At 38.6% G+C, this 18,482-nt stretch overlaps 1 protein-coding gene across 3 annotated transcripts in view; it reads left to right on the forward strand.

Moving 5' to 3' along the window:
• LOC138162927 (mitochondrial adenyl nucleotide antiporter SLC25A24-like) overlaps positions 1-10,196 on the forward strand; it is a 19,385-nt gene extending 9,189 nt beyond the window's left edge. The window contains exons 4-7 of one of the 3 annotated variants that reach the window (XM_069090489.1): positions 1,323-1,454; positions 3,660-3,827; positions 6,012-6,162; positions 9,483-10,196. In XM_069090489.1, the coding sequence (XP_068946590.1) occupies positions 1,323-1,454; positions 3,660-3,827; positions 6,012-6,162; positions 9,483-9,667 (636 nt within the window). In that variant the 3' untranslated portion in view covers positions 9,668-10,196. The remainder of the gene's footprint in view (positions 1-1,322; positions 1,455-3,659; positions 3,828-6,011; positions 6,163-9,482) is intronic. The other 2 variants (XM_069090490.1, XM_069090491.1) reach the window with 2 other exon arrangements.
• Positions 10,197-18,482: the final 8,286 nt, after the last annotated feature.

Here is an 18,482-nt window from a genome sequence, read left to right on the forward strand (position 1 = left end):
AGAGAGAGAGAGAGAGAAGGGCTAGATATGTAAATTTGGGAACTCTCTGCTTAGAGATGATAATTGAATTTGAAATCATAGAATTGTTGGGGACAATAGGGGGACATCCCCATAGAATGCTGAATCATAGAGAAGGCATAGAGCCAGAAGAGAAAAGGACAAAGGAGAGAATACCCGTGGTAAGGTGATAGATACTTGTTGAATTAAATGACTTTCAATTTTCATTTTTTTTAAATGAGAGAGAATGTTTTCACCTTGATTCATAACTGTTTTAATGAACATTTTACTTGTTTTTTAAAGCTACTTGGTAACTGAACACAATGACGTAATTTGCATTAGCAACACTTTTTGTTATTTTTGATGCGGATGGCCTGGACTTGTGATTTCACTTTCCTAGAGGTCTTCCCAGTGAGAGCTTTGTCAGTGCATACTAACAGCTGGTTTACCACTTAGGGTCTTGGAGAGTTGACTGAGGCATGGATAGGTTAAGTTCACTGTGTTAGAGGGTGTCTGATATGTGTCAGAGGTTGAATCTGGGTTATTCTGACTCCAGGGCCAACCACCCTGCTTCTCATCAACAGCATTATTATCAGGTAATTATTTCAGGACCCTTGATGTGTGCAGCAGGCCAATAGACTCCTGAGTTTTAATTAGCAATCCTTATAGGCAGATAGGTGATGCCCTAGGTAGAGTGCTGGTCTTAGAGTCATGAATACCCAAGTTTATATCTTGCACTAGAACCTTAGCTGGGTAGCCCTGGCTAAGTCATTTAATGTGTCCAAGACTGTTTCTTCATTTGTAAAATGAGGGTGTTGGACTCTATGGCTTCTAAGATCTGATGTGCACCCTTTCACACGATATTAATTTGCAACTTTAGGTAGTAGTACAAAGGTACACGGTTCAAACTCTATCTTGGGGCACATGCTTCATTATGGACTTGCTGATACAGAAGGAAACAACCACAGAATGATCAGAGTTGGATAAGACTTCAGACACTATCATGATTCTCCCCTTTACGATGCACCCAGCAAGGGATTGTCTGGGTTTTGCTTGAATGGCATGTGGGTCCATGCACTCAACATGTTTTATTGGATACCCCTTCTCCTGCCAGATGCGGAAAGAAGGAGATCCAAATGAAGTCCGTTGATTAATATCCTAGTAATCAAGCACCAAGCATACAAACCATACACATTCTGCTAGGTGTATGTTACTGTTAAACAAGGCGTGGTCTCAAAAACTACACCTCCAATGAGTGCTGTGAATTTGAAATTTGATCTCTTTTCTCAGTATTTTTATGTATTTGAATATCTTTATTTACACAGTACAAAAACTTGCTTGCTACTGAGAGGGCCACTATAGGAATTATGGATAGATTTGTTTCTGGATCTTTGGCTGGAATCACTGCGCAGACCTTGGTCTACCCCTTGGAGGTATGTGTACCCAGGAAACGGCTGGTAAGCCCTTACTTTTAATGCTGATAATGGGTTGTATTTCTTTCACATGAGCCCTAGGTTGGGTCAGTGTAAGAGAGCTATAGGATTTGAAACTCTTGTCATTAAGTACCACTGTCCTGAGTAAACCTAACTTTCCTTTAGGACAAACATAATATTGTAGCTACATTAAGAACATTTCATTTAAGTTGGTATTTCTGTGAATAGAAGAAGGGACTTTCCACTGGTTGCTGTGCCTAACAGGTTTAATAATAATAGCTGACAATTGAAAAGGACTTACAAATTATTCTATTCACAAAAGGCTCCATGAGGTAGGAAGTGCAGATATTATTTCTTCCATTGGAAAGAACAAACAATCTCATACAGGCTAAGTGACTTGCATGTCTTATTATGATACTGGTAAGTTTCAGAGCTTGGCATCCACATTTTCTGCCCCAGAGAGAAATGATTATTAATAACCAGTGATTTGGGGAGATTAAGATTTCCCCCCCTTTTTTTATTCTCATTTCAAAACCTCAGTCTCTGAAGACTGAGCTACCTCTATCCAGATCCCACCCAGGTGGGGCAGCCATTGTGTTCTTCCCAAGTGCGGGTGGGGATAAATTATTTGAATGATTGCCCAAGTCTGGGTGTAACTTAAGAAGTAAATGACATCATCAAAGTTCAGGTCCAGTCTCTCATTGTAATATTCATTCTCTCATTAATTGTTAACCAACCCGAGATGATTGCCACCCTCAGGAACACCCCTCTTCCAATGGGCATATAAGCATGGGTGAGCCTGCTGCCCTGATTGTCTTTGGAGAGAGAGCCAAATGAGCATCCTTTTATTAAAATGCTGGCATTATTAATAAAATGATTAAATTACCCATTAAATTATATCTCTTGATCATTTTTAAATGCCACATCCTTAACCTCAGAGATGCATTGCCTTCCCATTCCCCTTAATCCTTCTACTTTGATACTCCACTAGACTATAAACTCCATGCATTCAGGAACTATAACTTATCTAATAATAGCTAACATTTATATAATGCTTTAAGGTTTGTAATGCAATTTACATATCATAACAACCCTGGAAGTAGGTGCTATTTTTATAACTTCCCATTTTACAGATGAGGCAACCTAGAGATAGAGAGATTAAGTAACTTGCCCAAGGTCACACAGCTGGTAAATGTCTGCGGCTAGATTTGAACTTGTGTCTTCATGAATCCAAGTCTAGCATTCTTTGCACTGCCTTCTCTGAACTTTGTTTCCCCCAGTGTTTAATAAGTGTTGAGTTTTTGATAGTGTTTAATAAGTGTCGAGTTTTATTGAATTTCTATCATATCAAGCTTTTTCTCTATAGAAAATCTTCATATATATGTATATGTATATATATATATATATGCACATTTTAGGGCCACTTACACTATTACAATGAAGAATTACAGTGATTTGGGGACCTAGTTCTCCAGACATATATACAGAGCTCCTTTTGAAGTCAATGGAACTTTAAATAAACAAGGAATAGATACTTCTCAGTAGAATTAACCATATTAGGAAACAAACAAATTAGACCTGAACATAAGTGGAATTAGCAATTTAAAAATCTCTATTTCTATAGTCTACTGGATCCCAGTGCTGCCTCTAGGACCCTTGCCATAAAACTTTCTATAATAAATGTGATTTTACACTTTTTTTTAATGTTCCTTGGATGGGATACAAAATGGCCCACCTCTAAATATTTTTAAAATATCTTTTTCTTCTTTGTTCTTCCTTCATTCTGCACTTTGCTAGTTGTAGCTAATGTATAAGTTGGATTTTTTTACGTCAAGTTTGCTTATATTCACTTTATAGTTAATTTTTATTGTTAATTAGATAGTTTATTTTCTCTTAAGGTCTACAAAGTGATTTGCTGTTTTTGTTATAGTTTACAAGTATGGATCAATAGCCAGAATTTGTTTTAAGGTATTGCATTGTGAGGAAGTTGGGTTAGTTGTGCCATGAAAAGCCAAGATGCCTTTTCTTCCCCCTTCCTTAGTAGTGCCACTCCGCACTCCCCAAACTCTACTGGAAATAGTGGCCAGAAAGACATTAGAAGTTGATTGGTGAAAATGCAGTTCCATTTTAGATGGTTATCTATGAGTTTAGTGTAACTTTGCAAGATAATATAGTTGTGACACATTTCTGGTTTTTGCAAATCTGATCAATTGAATTTCATTCATTTAGGTTTTAAAGACCAGGTTGACTTTAGATTCAACTTCAAGATACACAGGAATATCTAATTGCGTCCAGAAGATGTTGAAGTATGAAGGATTCAGAACCTTTTACAAAGGTTATGTTCCTAACATACTGGGCATCATACCTTACGCAGGTGTAGACCTAGCTGTGTTTGAGGTGAGTTCATTCCCAAATTGAGTTTACAACCAATCTATTGCAATGGAAAATGTTTTCTATAAATAATTCCTCATTAGTAGAATCTGATCTTATATTGCTTTTTTTTTTTTTAAAAAGAAACAGAAAAATAATGACAAATATTTTCTGACTAAATAGTCAATTGAATTATGGTACTATCTGGCCTTTTTTTTTTTTTTGCCCATGTCATTGGTCTGTTTGTCCTGGGGCTATTTGGTGCTAGGATTCCTTAAGAATTGTTGTTGTTCAGTCATTTCAGTTGTGTCTGACTCTTCATGATCCCATTTGGGATTTTCTTGGCAAAAATACTGGAGTGATTTGCCATTTCCTTCTCCAGATCATTTTACAGATGAAGCAACTGAAGCAAACAGGGCTAAGTGACTTGCCCAGGATTACACAGCTAGTGTCTTAGGCTAGATTTGAACTCAGGAAGATGAGTCTTCCTGACTCTAGACCTAGTACTTAGACTCTAGTACTACTAGACTCTAGACCTAGTACTCTAGACACTGTGCCACCTAACTACCCTCCTTGAGAATTACTTGGCAGTAATTAAAATATTAGACCCCAGTTCAGGTACGACCAGGTAATCTTGGAGATAGTGAGGAGGAATGCAAAGAGGCTTCCTTTTGAAGGATTAACAGTGATAGCTGGTTAGTGCATGGTAATGATTAGGTCAAGACCCAATTCAATCCCCAAATATGCCAACTCACTACATTTTGGTCACTCTGCATTATTAAAGCCAGTAGGCCATTTTGAAAGCAAGTGCTCCTGATTTCAAGGATAATTTCATAATTGAGTATGATTAAATCAGCACAGACCCATCCCCACTATTAGAAAACCAAAGAATACGCTTTGTCACACTATTTCCGTATTTGAAAGATAATATTACTCTTATGGATTTATAAAGAACATTTTATTTTACAGAATTTTAAAGTATTCACCATTTTCTAGGTGAATTTATTTGTTTTGCTTGATTTGCTTTATTCTGCTTTCACTAATGTAAATGAGTTATCACTATTAGTGTTATACTGGGCCACTTTTAGACTTTTGTCTTTATAACTGAAAACATTTTACCTTTAGACATGTTGTTCATAAACCCTAACAGCTGTCTTTATTGTTGTGCTATGGTGATATAAGCATATTGAATAAAGACATTATTGAAATTTATTATTCCACTTAAAAATTATATATTTTACATGAGGATACAAGAACAAAGTTGAAATCTCTTCAACAAAATACAAGGAAAAAAAAGAAAGTTGTCACTGATACAAACTTTTTGTCTTTTACATTAAAATTTATTTTTAAACTCTGTATTTCAAAGTAGTTTCTGGGAGATCTGATTTGAAAAGATTAGTCTTTTTTGAAGGTCAGGAAACTGAGGTTTTGTGGTCCAGCACTAATAGTAAAGGTACTCTGTCTATGATGTTCTGTGACTTTTAATTGCATATAGATGGATGGACTACCCTGGCCAATCTTTTTTTTTTTTTAAGCAATTGGGATTAAGTAACTTGCTCAAGGTTACATGGCCAGTTATTATTTCTGGGTGTGGTGCTGAGTATCTGAGCCTGGATTTGATCCAGGTCATCCCGACACTGGAGCCTGGAGCCGGTGCTCTTACTCGCTGAGCCACCTGGCCACCCCTAAGCAATTGGGGGTAAGTAACTTGCTCAAGGTTACACGACCAGGTGTTTCTGGGGGGTGCTAAGTGTCTGAGCCCGGGATTTGATCTCCAGGTCTTCTCAACACTGGAACCGGTGCTCTTACTCGCTGTGCTACCTGGCCGCCCCTACCCTGACCAATCTTAATGCTAGGACACTGTAAACAGAGAAGAGCAAAGTTTATAGTAATTTGGGTCAATAAACAGCTGGGTTTTATTAACTTCATGTTTTATTTTAAAACATAAGGCAGATCATACAAAACACAAGTGTTAGATGCCTTTGGTTTCTCTTTCTTTGTAGATGAGTCATATTCTGTACAACTTGTAGTTTTAAGAAATATGCCCATACTTCTTTGAAGATATCTAAGTGAGCAGTCAAAAGAGTGTGGGTTGATGTGGTGAGGTCTATACTTGACTGAAAGAAGGTGTTGTATAGTTGATTTATAACTTTCATCCTGCCTAAACTTATATAATGGTTAATGCATATTTACTACTCTTTTCTCGTGCAGCTGTTGAAGAATTTTTGGTTGCAGCATCATTCAAGAGACTCTGTAAACCCTGGGATTGTAGTTCTACTGGCATGTAGTACTTTGTCTAGTACTTGTGGTCAGTTAGCCAGCTACCCTTTCACTCTAGTGAGAACTCGCATGCAGGCTGAAGGTGAGTTTTGGCTGTGACCCTTTCATATCTTATTGGTTGTATAGTCCAAGTACCTTCTCTCTCATTCTAGTCATGGGCTCCCTGAAAGCTATGTCAAGTTTAAGGCACACAAGTTTAGGTCAGTATCCATTCAAAAACATCCCTCAGTAATGTTTCTTTTACTATACCAACCAAATACATTAGTTCAAAGCAAAAAAACATTTTAATTAAACAATACATACACACATATGAGAGACAGGGAACATTTCTTTCCATAAATGTAGATATGATGTTTAAAAGTATTGAGAGATATAGTTTCTGGGTAAATAATCATTTTATTAATAATGTTAGCATATTACCAATAAGATGGGTTGGTGACACCCTCAAATGCCAAAGATGAATCATGGTGGTGGACTCAGTTTATATATCCTTGGAAAAGTGGGTGTTCCTGAGGGTGGCAATCAACTTTGATTGGTTAACAATTAATGAGAGAAAATGAATATTACTATCAGAGGTGAACCTATTCTAATGAGGAGCTGGGGATTTAATGTTGATAATGTAATTTACTTCTAAATTGGCCAATCTTGGGCAATCTAATCAAATAATTTTCCCCCAAACCATGTAGAGCAAAATGGTGGGGTCTGACCAAGATTGAGGAGAAAGTTAATTCAGTTACATTATCAGCAGTGTCCTCAGGCTTCTGAAAAAATCCTGATTCTAATTCAATAAATAATGAGAGAGAAATAATCATTCCTCTCATAGAGGAATTTCCCAAATTATTCCCATACGGCTGGTGGGAGAGAAATGTGTGAAGCCAAGTGGGAGAGGGCACTTGTGTAGGGAATACACTTAGCCAGGGAACCACATACTTCTGGGGCTAGATTCCTCCACTCCTTATGTTATCATTTGTTGCTTTCCTACAAAGCCATTAATGTTGGTCTGGAGATGTCAAGTTGATCACAGACCCCACTGGGCTATTCCCTCTGCTGTATTGCCACCTACTGGTCTTCTGTTTGGCTATCATCTGCTAATCTCTGCTGGTCAGCTTTCTTTGAGTCCTCTCCTACTCTCTTTTGCCATCTTCTGGTCCTCCATTGAGTGGCAGGTTTCTATGTCACCTCTCCACTACAGGAAGAGAATCTCAGCTCTCTTTAGCCATAGCCTCAGGGGTCATTTCAGCAATTTTTGTGTATCAGAGGCAGCTAGTCAGTCAAAGAAAGCAGAAGCCCAGGCAGTCTATTCCTTTGTAGTTAATCTACCCGATTTAGGAACTCAGTCTTTTCTTTGGGTTGTGGTGAGAAATTTCTTTTCCATAATCGATCATCATGCCATTGGTCCTAGTGACTTTTGGTTCTGCATTCCAGTTGCGGTTCTCCCTACAGTTGGAATCTTTTCAATCTCCTTTAATTCATACTGGCCCCTTTGAGAAGACTGAAATGAGGAGCTACCCTGAAGGATTGTAGCAAAGATGCCATTTACTTTAAACAAAATTTTAAAAAGGAAGGAAGGAAAAGAGAGGGAGGAGAGAAGAAGCATTTATTGAGTGTCTACTGTGTTCCAGGCACTGTGCTAAGCAATTTATAAATATTATCTCATTTGATCCTCACAACAGCTCTGTGAAGTAAGGGCTATTAGGAGCCACATTTTACGGTTAAGGAAAATGTAGACAGAAGTGATTTGCCCTGCATCACACAGTTGGTAAATGTCTGAGGCTAGACTTAAACTCAGGTCTTCCTGACTCCAGGCTCAGTGCTCTATGCATTATACCACCTACCTACCTCAAAAAAAAATTTGGCACCAGTTTCTTTTCCCCATTTTGTCACAGATAACTAAGTTAAAGTCTGCTTTTCTGTTTTGGCTAGACAATGGGAAGGATAGATAAATAAGTAAGGAATTCATTTTGTTGTACTTTGATTAAAAGAACAGCCATTTTGGAATGAGGTCCAAAAACAACCTTGTAAAAGATCAGGAATTACTGACATAAATGCTAAAGTATCACTTTATGAGTCATGTTCCCCTTTGTCTGTGATGGACTTTGGTGTGATCAGTTTGGTCTGTGGTTCAATATTAGATAAATGTCTCTTGCCTTGGTATAATGAATAAAGCACTGGGCTTGGAATCAGAAATTCCTGGGTTCAATTCCCAACTCTTATTAATTTTATAACACTGGCCTTGCTTCATCCATAAAAGGAGGGTAATAATAGCATCTACCTCACCCAGTTGTTGTGAGGATGAAATGAGATAATTTATGTAAAGAACTTTTCAAAAAAAAGTACTATCTAAATGCTAGCTATCATTATTATCATGGTTTAGAATATTTCAGTGTTTTAGAATTAGTGAAAGGTACATTTTTCTTAGTTTAATATAATTTTTAGTAAAAGCTTACATTTTATTTATTTTCTAAGTACAGAGTGCTTGAAGACACATTATGTCAGGAATTTTAGATCTTCTTGGAAAGTTGATTCCAAGAAAATTTATCTGCCAGGAATTTGATAAGGGGAATTATGCTAGAAGAACTAAGTGTTATGACAGGAGCCTACAATTGGACTCTGGGATACTATGTGACATTCCTTACATTTTGACTCCTCATCCCAGACTGCCAAGGAGGAATTCCCATTTTCTTGTATAGGTAGTCCCAGCTTGCTTCTCTTGAGCCATTATGGAAATGATGTTGGTCTTAGGATGGTTTCTGGTAGGGACATCCTGGTATAGCTATGTCAGTCTTATTGTGGGCAGGTACAAGCCTGTAGTCTCTGCCACTGGGGGAGGGGAGCAGATTTGAGGTTCGTGGATCATTCAAGTTCAGGAGTTCTGAGTTTCAGTATGTCTAACATTAATTCCAGCATCAATATACTGGGTTGAGCCCTGAGTAGTCGAGGACCAAGTCACCTAAGAAGGGATGAACCAGTCCAGACTGGAAATGGAGCAGATCAAAGCTGCAGTGCCAATTAGTAATGGGACTGGTCAATGAGTGGCCACTGCATTTCTAACCTGGATGAGATATGGACACTCATTTTCAAATAAATAAATGGGGGGGGAGGGAGAGGAGGGAGAAAGCTAGCTCTTTGTGGTGCTTGAAGGAAAGGCAGACAATTTTAGATAAGCATACCTAGAAATCATTAGAATTATAATTCTATAATCAAAAGATTATCATCAAAATTGTTATCACTATCTAGTAAAATATGTCGTGAGTGGGACTTTTAAGGGCAAGGGAGTAGTAAATGTTCCCTTGAAGTCTCTTATGAAAGAGTTTTATCCCTTATTTGTGGCTGAATTCTTGAGAAGAAACAAACTTGAATTATAATATTAGGCTGATTTTTTTCTCATTCCTTATTTTCTAGAAATATTGAGAGGAATTCAACCAATGAAGATGATCCGTCTTGCTAAAATCATAATTGTCACTGAGGGAATGATGGGATTCTACAAGGGCATCATACCAAATGTTGTGAAGGTGCTTCCAGCAGTCTGCATAAGCTATGGCATTTATGAGAAAACAAGGAAAAGCCTGGGAGTAGCTGATGTGTGAAATGTTGAACCTGTATTATTAGCATAATTGCTTAAAAGAATGACAGTTTTGACTGATTCTTCTCTTAAAATTGTAACAGCCTTTGTGAACAGATATTATATCTTTATCCCTCAAGGGAGGAATGTTATCAGCTAGCATTTATAAGATTTTACCTTTATTTTATATGTGACAGAATCTAAGTTAAAAATCCTTAAAAAGCATAGAATTCTATTTATCTTACTTCTGACTCTCCTTTGAAGAGATTTGGACTAGAATGGACTGAAAAATATTTTAGGGGCCATTTATATTTATAAAGTACAGCTGTAAAATGTTTGGTCACTCATATCAATTTGTGTTGAGCCTTTTGTACTTAAATAACATTTAAAACTTAATTTTAAAAATGTTTTATGCATTTAGAATGTATTTTAAAACTACCAAGAGAAATCAATGCATTTAAAAATTGTATTCAATAGTAAAACAAAATATATTTTGTGTTTTTGTTCTTAAAAAATGAAATAGAATGTTCTGGAAGAGTGTTTTTGGAGAATAATACTGTGTGATATCAAAAAGTCTTTTAATTGGCTGCTAAACTGGATCTTCATGGATATAGTAAAGGGTGTAATTTCTGCCCACCAGGCCTTTTCAAATGAGAAAATATTTGTAAAGCACATAGCACACAGTGCCTGGTACATGGTAAGCATTTAATAAATGCTTACTTCCTTCCCTTCCTCCCTTTCCTACCTTCCAGAAAAACCATTTGGGACTACCCTTGGAAATTGTACATTTCTGAACCTGTAGCAGCAAGCACCCCAGCGTCCCTAGGGTCTCTGCCACCACAGGTTCTTAGATCTGCTTTGTTAAAGGAAAGCAACTCAAAATGGGTTAACAAGCTTACTTTAATCAGTCAAATATATATCGTTTACCTAGTTCAGGGAAAAAAGGTCAGCACCCTGAACTTCAGAATATACAGACAGAATTATCAAGACAGAGAAACAGATGAAGTAGAGAGATTTCCAAACTGTCCAACCATTACATCCATACCAAATCAACATCTGGGTTTTTCAAAGCCAAGGGGGGGCTCTGTAGCAGCAACGGCTTCCCAGAGTCCAGATCAGCAGGAATTTCACACCTGTGGTGTGTGGGGTTGTAGAGTAAATTTGGGGGTTGAAAGGAGAATAGGGTGAGTAAATCCTACACTGAGCATAGGAGTGAATGTACAAGAAATTGAGTTTTTGTGTGAAAGGTATATGTGTATATATGTAAGTCTATGTTTGGAAGGGGCTTCTGAAGAGGGAAAGAAATAGGGAGAGGGCAAGATCCTATACTTTCTTCCCTTGGGAATTTCTGGGGTTGGTAGAGAGTAGAAGTATATTGAGGATGTATCTGTCCCATGTCCTGTGTGTTCCAGAAGCTGGAAACATCTGGACAATATCATGTTCACATAGTCCCAGGGAAGGGAGTAGGTCAACTGTGAATAGGTAAGGGCCTAATGAATGGGTTTGCATGATCAGGGGCAACACTTCTTTCCATTATGTTTTCTTCAACACCCTTCCACCAAGAAGAATATTGATTTCCTCAGAAGGAAGGAAGAAAGAGGAGGAAACCTGTCTTCACATTAGATTCAGATCCATTTTAGATTCAGGCCAGTAGAATGTTAACTCCTTGAGGGCAGGAATTGTTTGGATTTTTTTTTTTAAATCCAATGTCTAACACAGTGCCTGGAACATAGTAGTTGCTTAATAAATGCTTGTGTATTAATAACTAGTATTTAAAGCTATTCATAATCTGGGTCCAACCTATCTTTCCTGCCTGATTATACATCATTCCCCTTCATGGACCTTACAATCCAGGTTTTTTGGGTTTTTTTTTTTTGCTGTTTTTTTTGCTATTATATAGTAGTTCTGCTATTTGAGGACTTGGCTGCTGGTGAAGGGAGTTGGGGGAGGAGGGAGAAGGAGAAAGAGAAATCCTTTCCTCTCCACTATTTCTATTATTATTTGTCCTTCCTTTTCGAAGAGGACCAGTGATATCACAGGCTGGTATCTTGGTGTGAGTCAATTGGATTTAAATGGGGCAGAATTGCAGTAATTTCTCTACTGAGTGCTCCCTTCCGGAACTAAGCCAAACTCCCCCAGGCTAAACTACTTGAAGTCCCTAGAGGCGTGGATTATTTTCAGCCCAGTCAACCTAATTCTTTCATATAGAAATGTTCACATTTACTGAAGGAGTCACTGAATGTTAACATCTTGTCAACACAGTAATACTACATTACCCCTCTGTTATCTATGTTTTGCTTTGGGGGCAGCCAGAGCAGTTGAGAACCAAATCCTCTCTCCTTTACAGAAAGGCTTTATCCCTACTAAATTTGATCTTATAAGGTTTTGTCCTTTGTCTTAGCTTATCAATATCTTTTTGAATCCTCACTATTGTTAGTGGTCCCTCTGCAAGTTTGAGACACATACCATCTTGTGCCTTCCTCCTCATTGCTGATGAGGATTGAATAGTACAGGTCAAAGGGCAGATCCTCAGAGCCCACTTCAAGAGATCTTCTCCAGTTAACAGCTATGCTGATTCCTAGCAATTAGTTTCCCCTTTAACCTCAGAGCCCTTATAATATATTCCAAACACACATGTATATGGAGAGGTGACTATCTTGGCATGCCCTCCATGTTCCCACAGTGTTTGGGGCCAAAGAGAGCTTCATTTTGTTGGAGGGAATTCTCTTTAGTTGGAGTCCTGGGATTCCCAGAGGCCTTAGTGTAGCAGGCCATCTGCATATGCAATACCACCCAACCTGTTCTCTAATTGCATTTTCACACTCCCACTTTCAAGGGCTGTAGAAGGTTTGTGAAGCAGGCTGGCAAAGAGGAACAAGGGAGATGAGAAAAGATGGCAACTGTGTCTAGGACACACCAAGACTACTACTGTGGCAGAAGCCACGGAAACACCAGCAGGGATTACTGAGACTCCTGTTGTAAGAAGATCAGCTTTGTAGCACAGAGCACTGGACTGGGAGCCAGAAAGACTCACCTTCCTGAGTAAAAATCTGGCCTTATACACTTACTAGCTGTGTGAACCCCAGGCAAGTAACTTTTAACCATGTTTGTCCCAGTAAAATGTAAAATCTATAAAATGAACTGGAGAAGGAAATGGCAAACTACCCCAGTATCTTTGCCAAGAAAACCCCAGGTAGGGTCAAAGAGAGTTGGACATAAACAACTGAACAACAACAAGCACTATGCCAAGAGGAGTCAAGGAACCTTAAACTACAGTGGGGAGAGAGCTCAGTGCATCTAAGATTGCTGTCGATGTCCCATGAAAAGTTGGCAATAAACTCTTTCGGTGTCATGCCAAGAAACCAGTGCTCCCAAAACTGCTTTTCCCATGAGTTTCTCAACAGGCAAGTGGGTTCTCTTAAGAATATAGCCAATATGGGGAGGCCAGGTAGCACAGCAAGTAAGAGCACCGGCTCCAGTGTTGAGAAGACCTGGAGATCGAATCCCAGGGCTCAGACACTTAGCACCCACCCAGAAACACCTGGCCGTGTAACCTTGAGCAAGTTACTTAACCCTGATTGCTTAAAAATTAAAAAAAAAAAAGAAAGAATATAGCCAATATATGACTACTGATCTCAAGACTTTAGTTTTAGGCAGGCTTTTTTTTTTTTTGGTTTTTTTGAGGGCAATTGGGGTAAAGTGTCTTGCCCAAGGTCACTTGGCTAGTTTTTGTGTTAAGTGTCTGAGGTCAGATTTGAACTCAGGTCCTCCTGACTCCAGAGCCGATGCTCTATTTACTTCACCACCTAGCCATCCCCAGCCTTCTTGATATAGACATATCATTTAGAAGTGTAGACTGTTTCCTAGAAGGGCAAGATGCTGGTGATTGAGGCAGAGGGCTCAGCCCACTCCTTTGTGTAGTACTCACAGTTTTTAAGGCATCTATCTCTGTTCTCTATGGACATAACCTAGTCTTGACCCAGCCCCTGATAAGATTAATCTAATATGTCTTAGTGTATGTAAGCCTCCTACAGATTTGCCCTGATTCCTACAGCTATTCAGAACAAATATAATAGTTTTCTTAGAGTCATGTTCTCAAAGCATCCATCAGCTGCTCTAACTATTCTGGGAGACTTAATGCCAAGATTAGTAAAAGTTCTGTCAAAGCTTTAACTGGATATCTGGAATGGGAAGACTGTTTTAGGGCTCTCTTGAAATAAAATCTGTAGCCCATTAATCCCACTGACCTGCACAGTCTGTATAACTCACGGAGGTAGTGGAGGCTGATGTTCACATTCACTGAATTCCCTTGATTCACTTCATCCCACTAGGAATGGAACCCCTCCCGAATTTATGGACTCAACCCAGCTGGGTTCTGGGTACTCTCATTTATAAATTCCAAGGATTGTCTTCAGCTGTCCCCAACTCCTTTGGGGTTTTCTTGGCAAAGATACTGAAGTGATTTACTGTTTCCTTTTCCAGCTTATTCATAGATGAGGAAACTGAAGCAAACAGGGTTAAGTGACTTGGCCAGGGTCTAACTTGGTAAGTGTCTGAGGCCAGATTTGAACTCACAAAGACAAGTCTTCCTGACTCCAGGCCAGGCACTCTATCTACTTTGCCACCGAGTTGCCCTGGGATTCAATAGTCATTACTAAGCTATTGACCTTAATTAGGGAGGTAGAGTATAAATCTAAAGTAAATGCTGAACATACATAATAGAAATACAGATCAACAATGCCTAATGAAGAATGACTGCATGAAACTTTCCAATTATTATGTAACAAACATGAATAAACTTGCCTATTATTACAAGTAATGACTATTTCTTACTGGTAAATTTCCCATAAATTAAGTATGTTTTCCTGAGAGACTATAGAGGGGCAATATTGCATAGAGTAGAGAGGATTGATTTTGGAATTAGGAACATCTGAGTTCAAATCCTGCCTCTGAAACGCACCTTAGTAAAACCTCTCAGTTCATCAAATCACCCTCTAAAACGTCGCTGATTTGCATTACTAGGGAGGATTTCCTCTCCCTGACTTTTCCCCAGGAGTTCTCTACTGTGATAAAATAACATCCAGACAAAAACCAGACTTTGGGCTCATTATGAATGGCACACAGGTATAGACTGGAAACTCCAAATATACAGAATCTAGTGTCAGATAGTGAAATGAACTACTTGGCAGACAAAAATCAAACCTAAGGGCCACACCATTCACTCCAATTAAAAGGACCCATTGCAGGTATGTAAGGGATATATTCACTGTGAATACATTGAGATGGAAGGCAGCCATTCTGGAGAGTATTTTGGGACATTCTTTTTGAATGTGTGGTGAATATTTTTAAATTTAATTTTAGAAATGTATCCAGGATGAACATCTGAGAGTACAAGAACAGGAAGAAAAACTAAACCAAAATATACTTTTTCTTTTTTAGTTTGCTATAAGTAACTACCTCTTCATTCAGGGATTTTTGCAGAGTGGCTTTTATTATTTTGTACGAAGTTCCTAAAAATTGCAGGTAGTAGTAGGTAGGGGGGCTAGGGGTGTTGGAGTGGATAGAGCACTGGCCCTGGAATCAGAAGGACCTGAGTTCAAATCCACTTTCAGACATTTATTAGCTGCGTGACCCTGGGCAAGTCACTTAACACCCATTGCCTCCAAAAAAAGTAATTGGGAGGGGCTTCCAATTTAAGATAGGCTTGTTCAGGGAGATTCTTAGAACCTCAATACTACTCAAAAGGGTAAAATTAATAAGAAAATTACCTAATCCTGTATAAAAAGATTATTAAAGTTAGACACCCTCTTTATTGGGTTGAGGGGGAATAAATGTGGTTTCATTTAAATTAAATTTGAATTAGAGAACTTTAATTTTAAATTTTAATTTGAAATCCTGGAAGACCCCTTCATCCCAGTGGTCCCCTTCTCCATTTGGTGAGTTTGCCCTGGAACTTCCATTTTGAGGAAGGTCCCAGGCCAATCATGCTCATACCTTGTCTTCTCTCCCGGCTCTGTTCTTGTCTTTTTCCAAGCAGACTTTTCTCACTTTGGAAGATTCTTTAGTTTCTATGGCCACTTGCTTTTAACTGGTGAGTACCACTAGAACCTTCACTTTGAGGAAGTGTCCAGGCCAGTCATGCTTAGGCCTTCACTCCTCATTCAGTCCCACTCCATACTCTCTGGACTTCACTATGCCCCCATGTGGATACCTTCTCCCCTTCTCTCTCCCCACTTTCAACTCTTTTATGTAGTATTGTCTTGCCACTTTCTCTGCCCCCCCCCATCAGACTGTAAACTCCTCAAATTCAGGGGTTATCTTTCTGTTTGCTTGACTTTTTATTCTCATGGTTTAGCATAGTATCTGGCAAATGGTAATACCACACTTATTGTTAGTTTGACTTGATTTCAGAAGTAGGTAGAAATGGGGATTGGATAGCACCTTTTTGATTTCCTTCTCGAAAGAGCCATCCAAACCCAAACTTGTCTCTCTTCTGACTTCCATAGTTACTTCCAATTTGACCCAGAAAGAAGAGCTTGAAGCAGTGGATAGAAGGCAAAAAGTGCCAAATTTAGGCTTGATGTCAGGGAAAACCTCTTCAAGTCAAAGCTGCCCGAAAGTATAATGGGCTGCTTCAGGAGGTGGCAGAGTTTCCTTTGGAGGTCTTCAAGCAAAAGTTGAATAACAGATTGTTGGATATGTTGTAGTGAGTTTTTTGGAGGGTGGGGTTGGGAGTGGAGTAGGGGAGGAGAAGGTTAAGGGTTAGAGTTGGGCTAGATAGGTCCCAGCTCTGAGCTTCAGTGATTCAGAGTTAACACTTACCTGCCTTCCCAACTACTCCCAGCTTCATTCCAAAGGCAAAACCTTGGGTTTTGGGGGAGTTGGATTCTTGTCCCTCTGACTCTCATTTCCCAGAATTCTTGTATCTTTTGTTCTTCTGTTGTTTCTTAATTGCTTCCTTTTATTCCTCCTTTCTTCTTTATTTTTGTTTATCACTTCATGGTTCAAGAAGCAGTGAATAATTCTTGAAGGCAAGGATGATGTCCTCAGAAGAAAGAGCTACAGAAATCAAATAGATAAAGCACAAACCAACCAAAACCACAACTGCCAGCCAAGTAATTTCTACTTTCTGGGCCACAGCTTCATTCTCTGCAAAAAAGGCCAGGTTATTTGATGATATAGGTCTCTCTGGCTCTCAGTCCTATGACTCTATGAAATCTGAATTCAGTAAATTTAGTACTTGCTTACCCAGACTTCTCAAATGACAACTGAGTGCTGGGTTCCTCCCTTCTTTCCTTCCAGTTAAAAAAAAACAAATTGCTGTGTCAAAAAGGAATAAAAAAAGATACTGTGGAAAGGGACTAGGGCTGAGATTCAGTGAGATCCTATCCAATTTTAGCCAGAGGCACAATTTTATTCTCCAAATGCTTGATATTTAGCACTATATTTTTATAAAGAAAACTATTCAGAATTGATTAAATACCTATGACATTCTAGACACTGGGAACTGAAAGACAAAAATGAAACAGAAATGTTTGATTTGTAAATTTTATTAGAAAATTAGAAACCAGTTGTTTCAGAATGAGAGATTGAAATAAGCTCTAGTCAGTCTCATGATGATTAATTTGTCTTCCAGACAAACAGTCCATTTTTAGAAAAGGGACTTATTGAAAGAACAGTAGTTACAAAGACACCCCTCTCCATTCCCAGTACCAAGCTTACTTTCCCCTAGCACACACAAGGTTCCTGGGGAGAGTGAGTTCAAACTTAAGGAACAATGGTAGGGAGGCATTCTGTATAAAGAGCTCCTCTTCTTAGAAGTCTTTTTCTCACTTCATGGTTCTTCTTTTGAAGTTCCCCCTTAGATATAACTGTTTGCTGATCTCTGAGGATCAGAGCTTTTCAAGAGTTTAGAGTCAATACTTTTCCTCATCACCAGGAATCAGTAACCCTGAAGCTGCTACCACTACTGTCTATATCTCTCTGTAGTCACTTCCTCTGTTACCAGCCACTGCTCCTTCCTCTGGTGGACTCTGCTACTAACTCTAGTTGCCAGCTAACCATCTAGTGGTTCTTCTGACTTGAAGTTCACAAAGTTATGACATAATCAGTTCTGTTCCTGAATACTCAGTTCTCTAAGATTAGAGAAGAGCAACATAAATAACTTATGGTCACATAGCATCTGGGTAGGAGAATGACACTTGACCACCTGGTACATCACACTTTACTTACCAAGAAGGAAAAATGCACTGAATATTATTTAATGGAACATTCATTCTTGTTTATACATGAGTGGACCTCATGAATTACAATTGTAATTAAGTCTCCCTTTCATTCCAAAAATCCTTTGATTATCAGTCAAAGATTTGATCCAAAGACCATGCCTGATAATTTTAATTATTGTTTATCTTTTAACATTGGGAGGGATAGGTTAAACTCTAATATTATTTGCTTTTCTGACCTAATAGTTTTCCTGATGTTTGCCTGACCATTTTAGCCTTCTTTGGTTTCTGTGAACTTTGTAGACCCCAGTGAGTATCACATCTGGCCTTTTTAAACTTTCTTCTCTTAATTTTCCTTCACTGATTCTCAACTGCTGTTTCATCCTTCTTCCCTTTGCCCCGCTTATTAAAAACCTTCAAAATATTTAGTCCACATAAGAAATGATGAGCAGGCAGATTTCAGAAAAACCTGGACTTACATGAACTGATACAAAGTGAAGTGAGCAGAACCAGGAGAACATTGTATACAGTAACAAGCAACATTGTGCCATGATCAACTATGATTGACTTAGCTCTTCTCAGCAATACAATGATCCAAGACAATTCCATAAGACTCAT

This window comes from Petaurus breviceps, unplaced genomic scaffold (assembly GCF_028583685.1).
Source record: "Petaurus breviceps papuanus isolate PSGF00001 unplaced genomic scaffold, PetGlider_PUasm1.0 186, whole genome shotgun sequence".
NCBI lineage: Eukaryota > Metazoa > Chordata > Mammalia > Diprotodontia > Petauridae > Petaurus > Petaurus breviceps.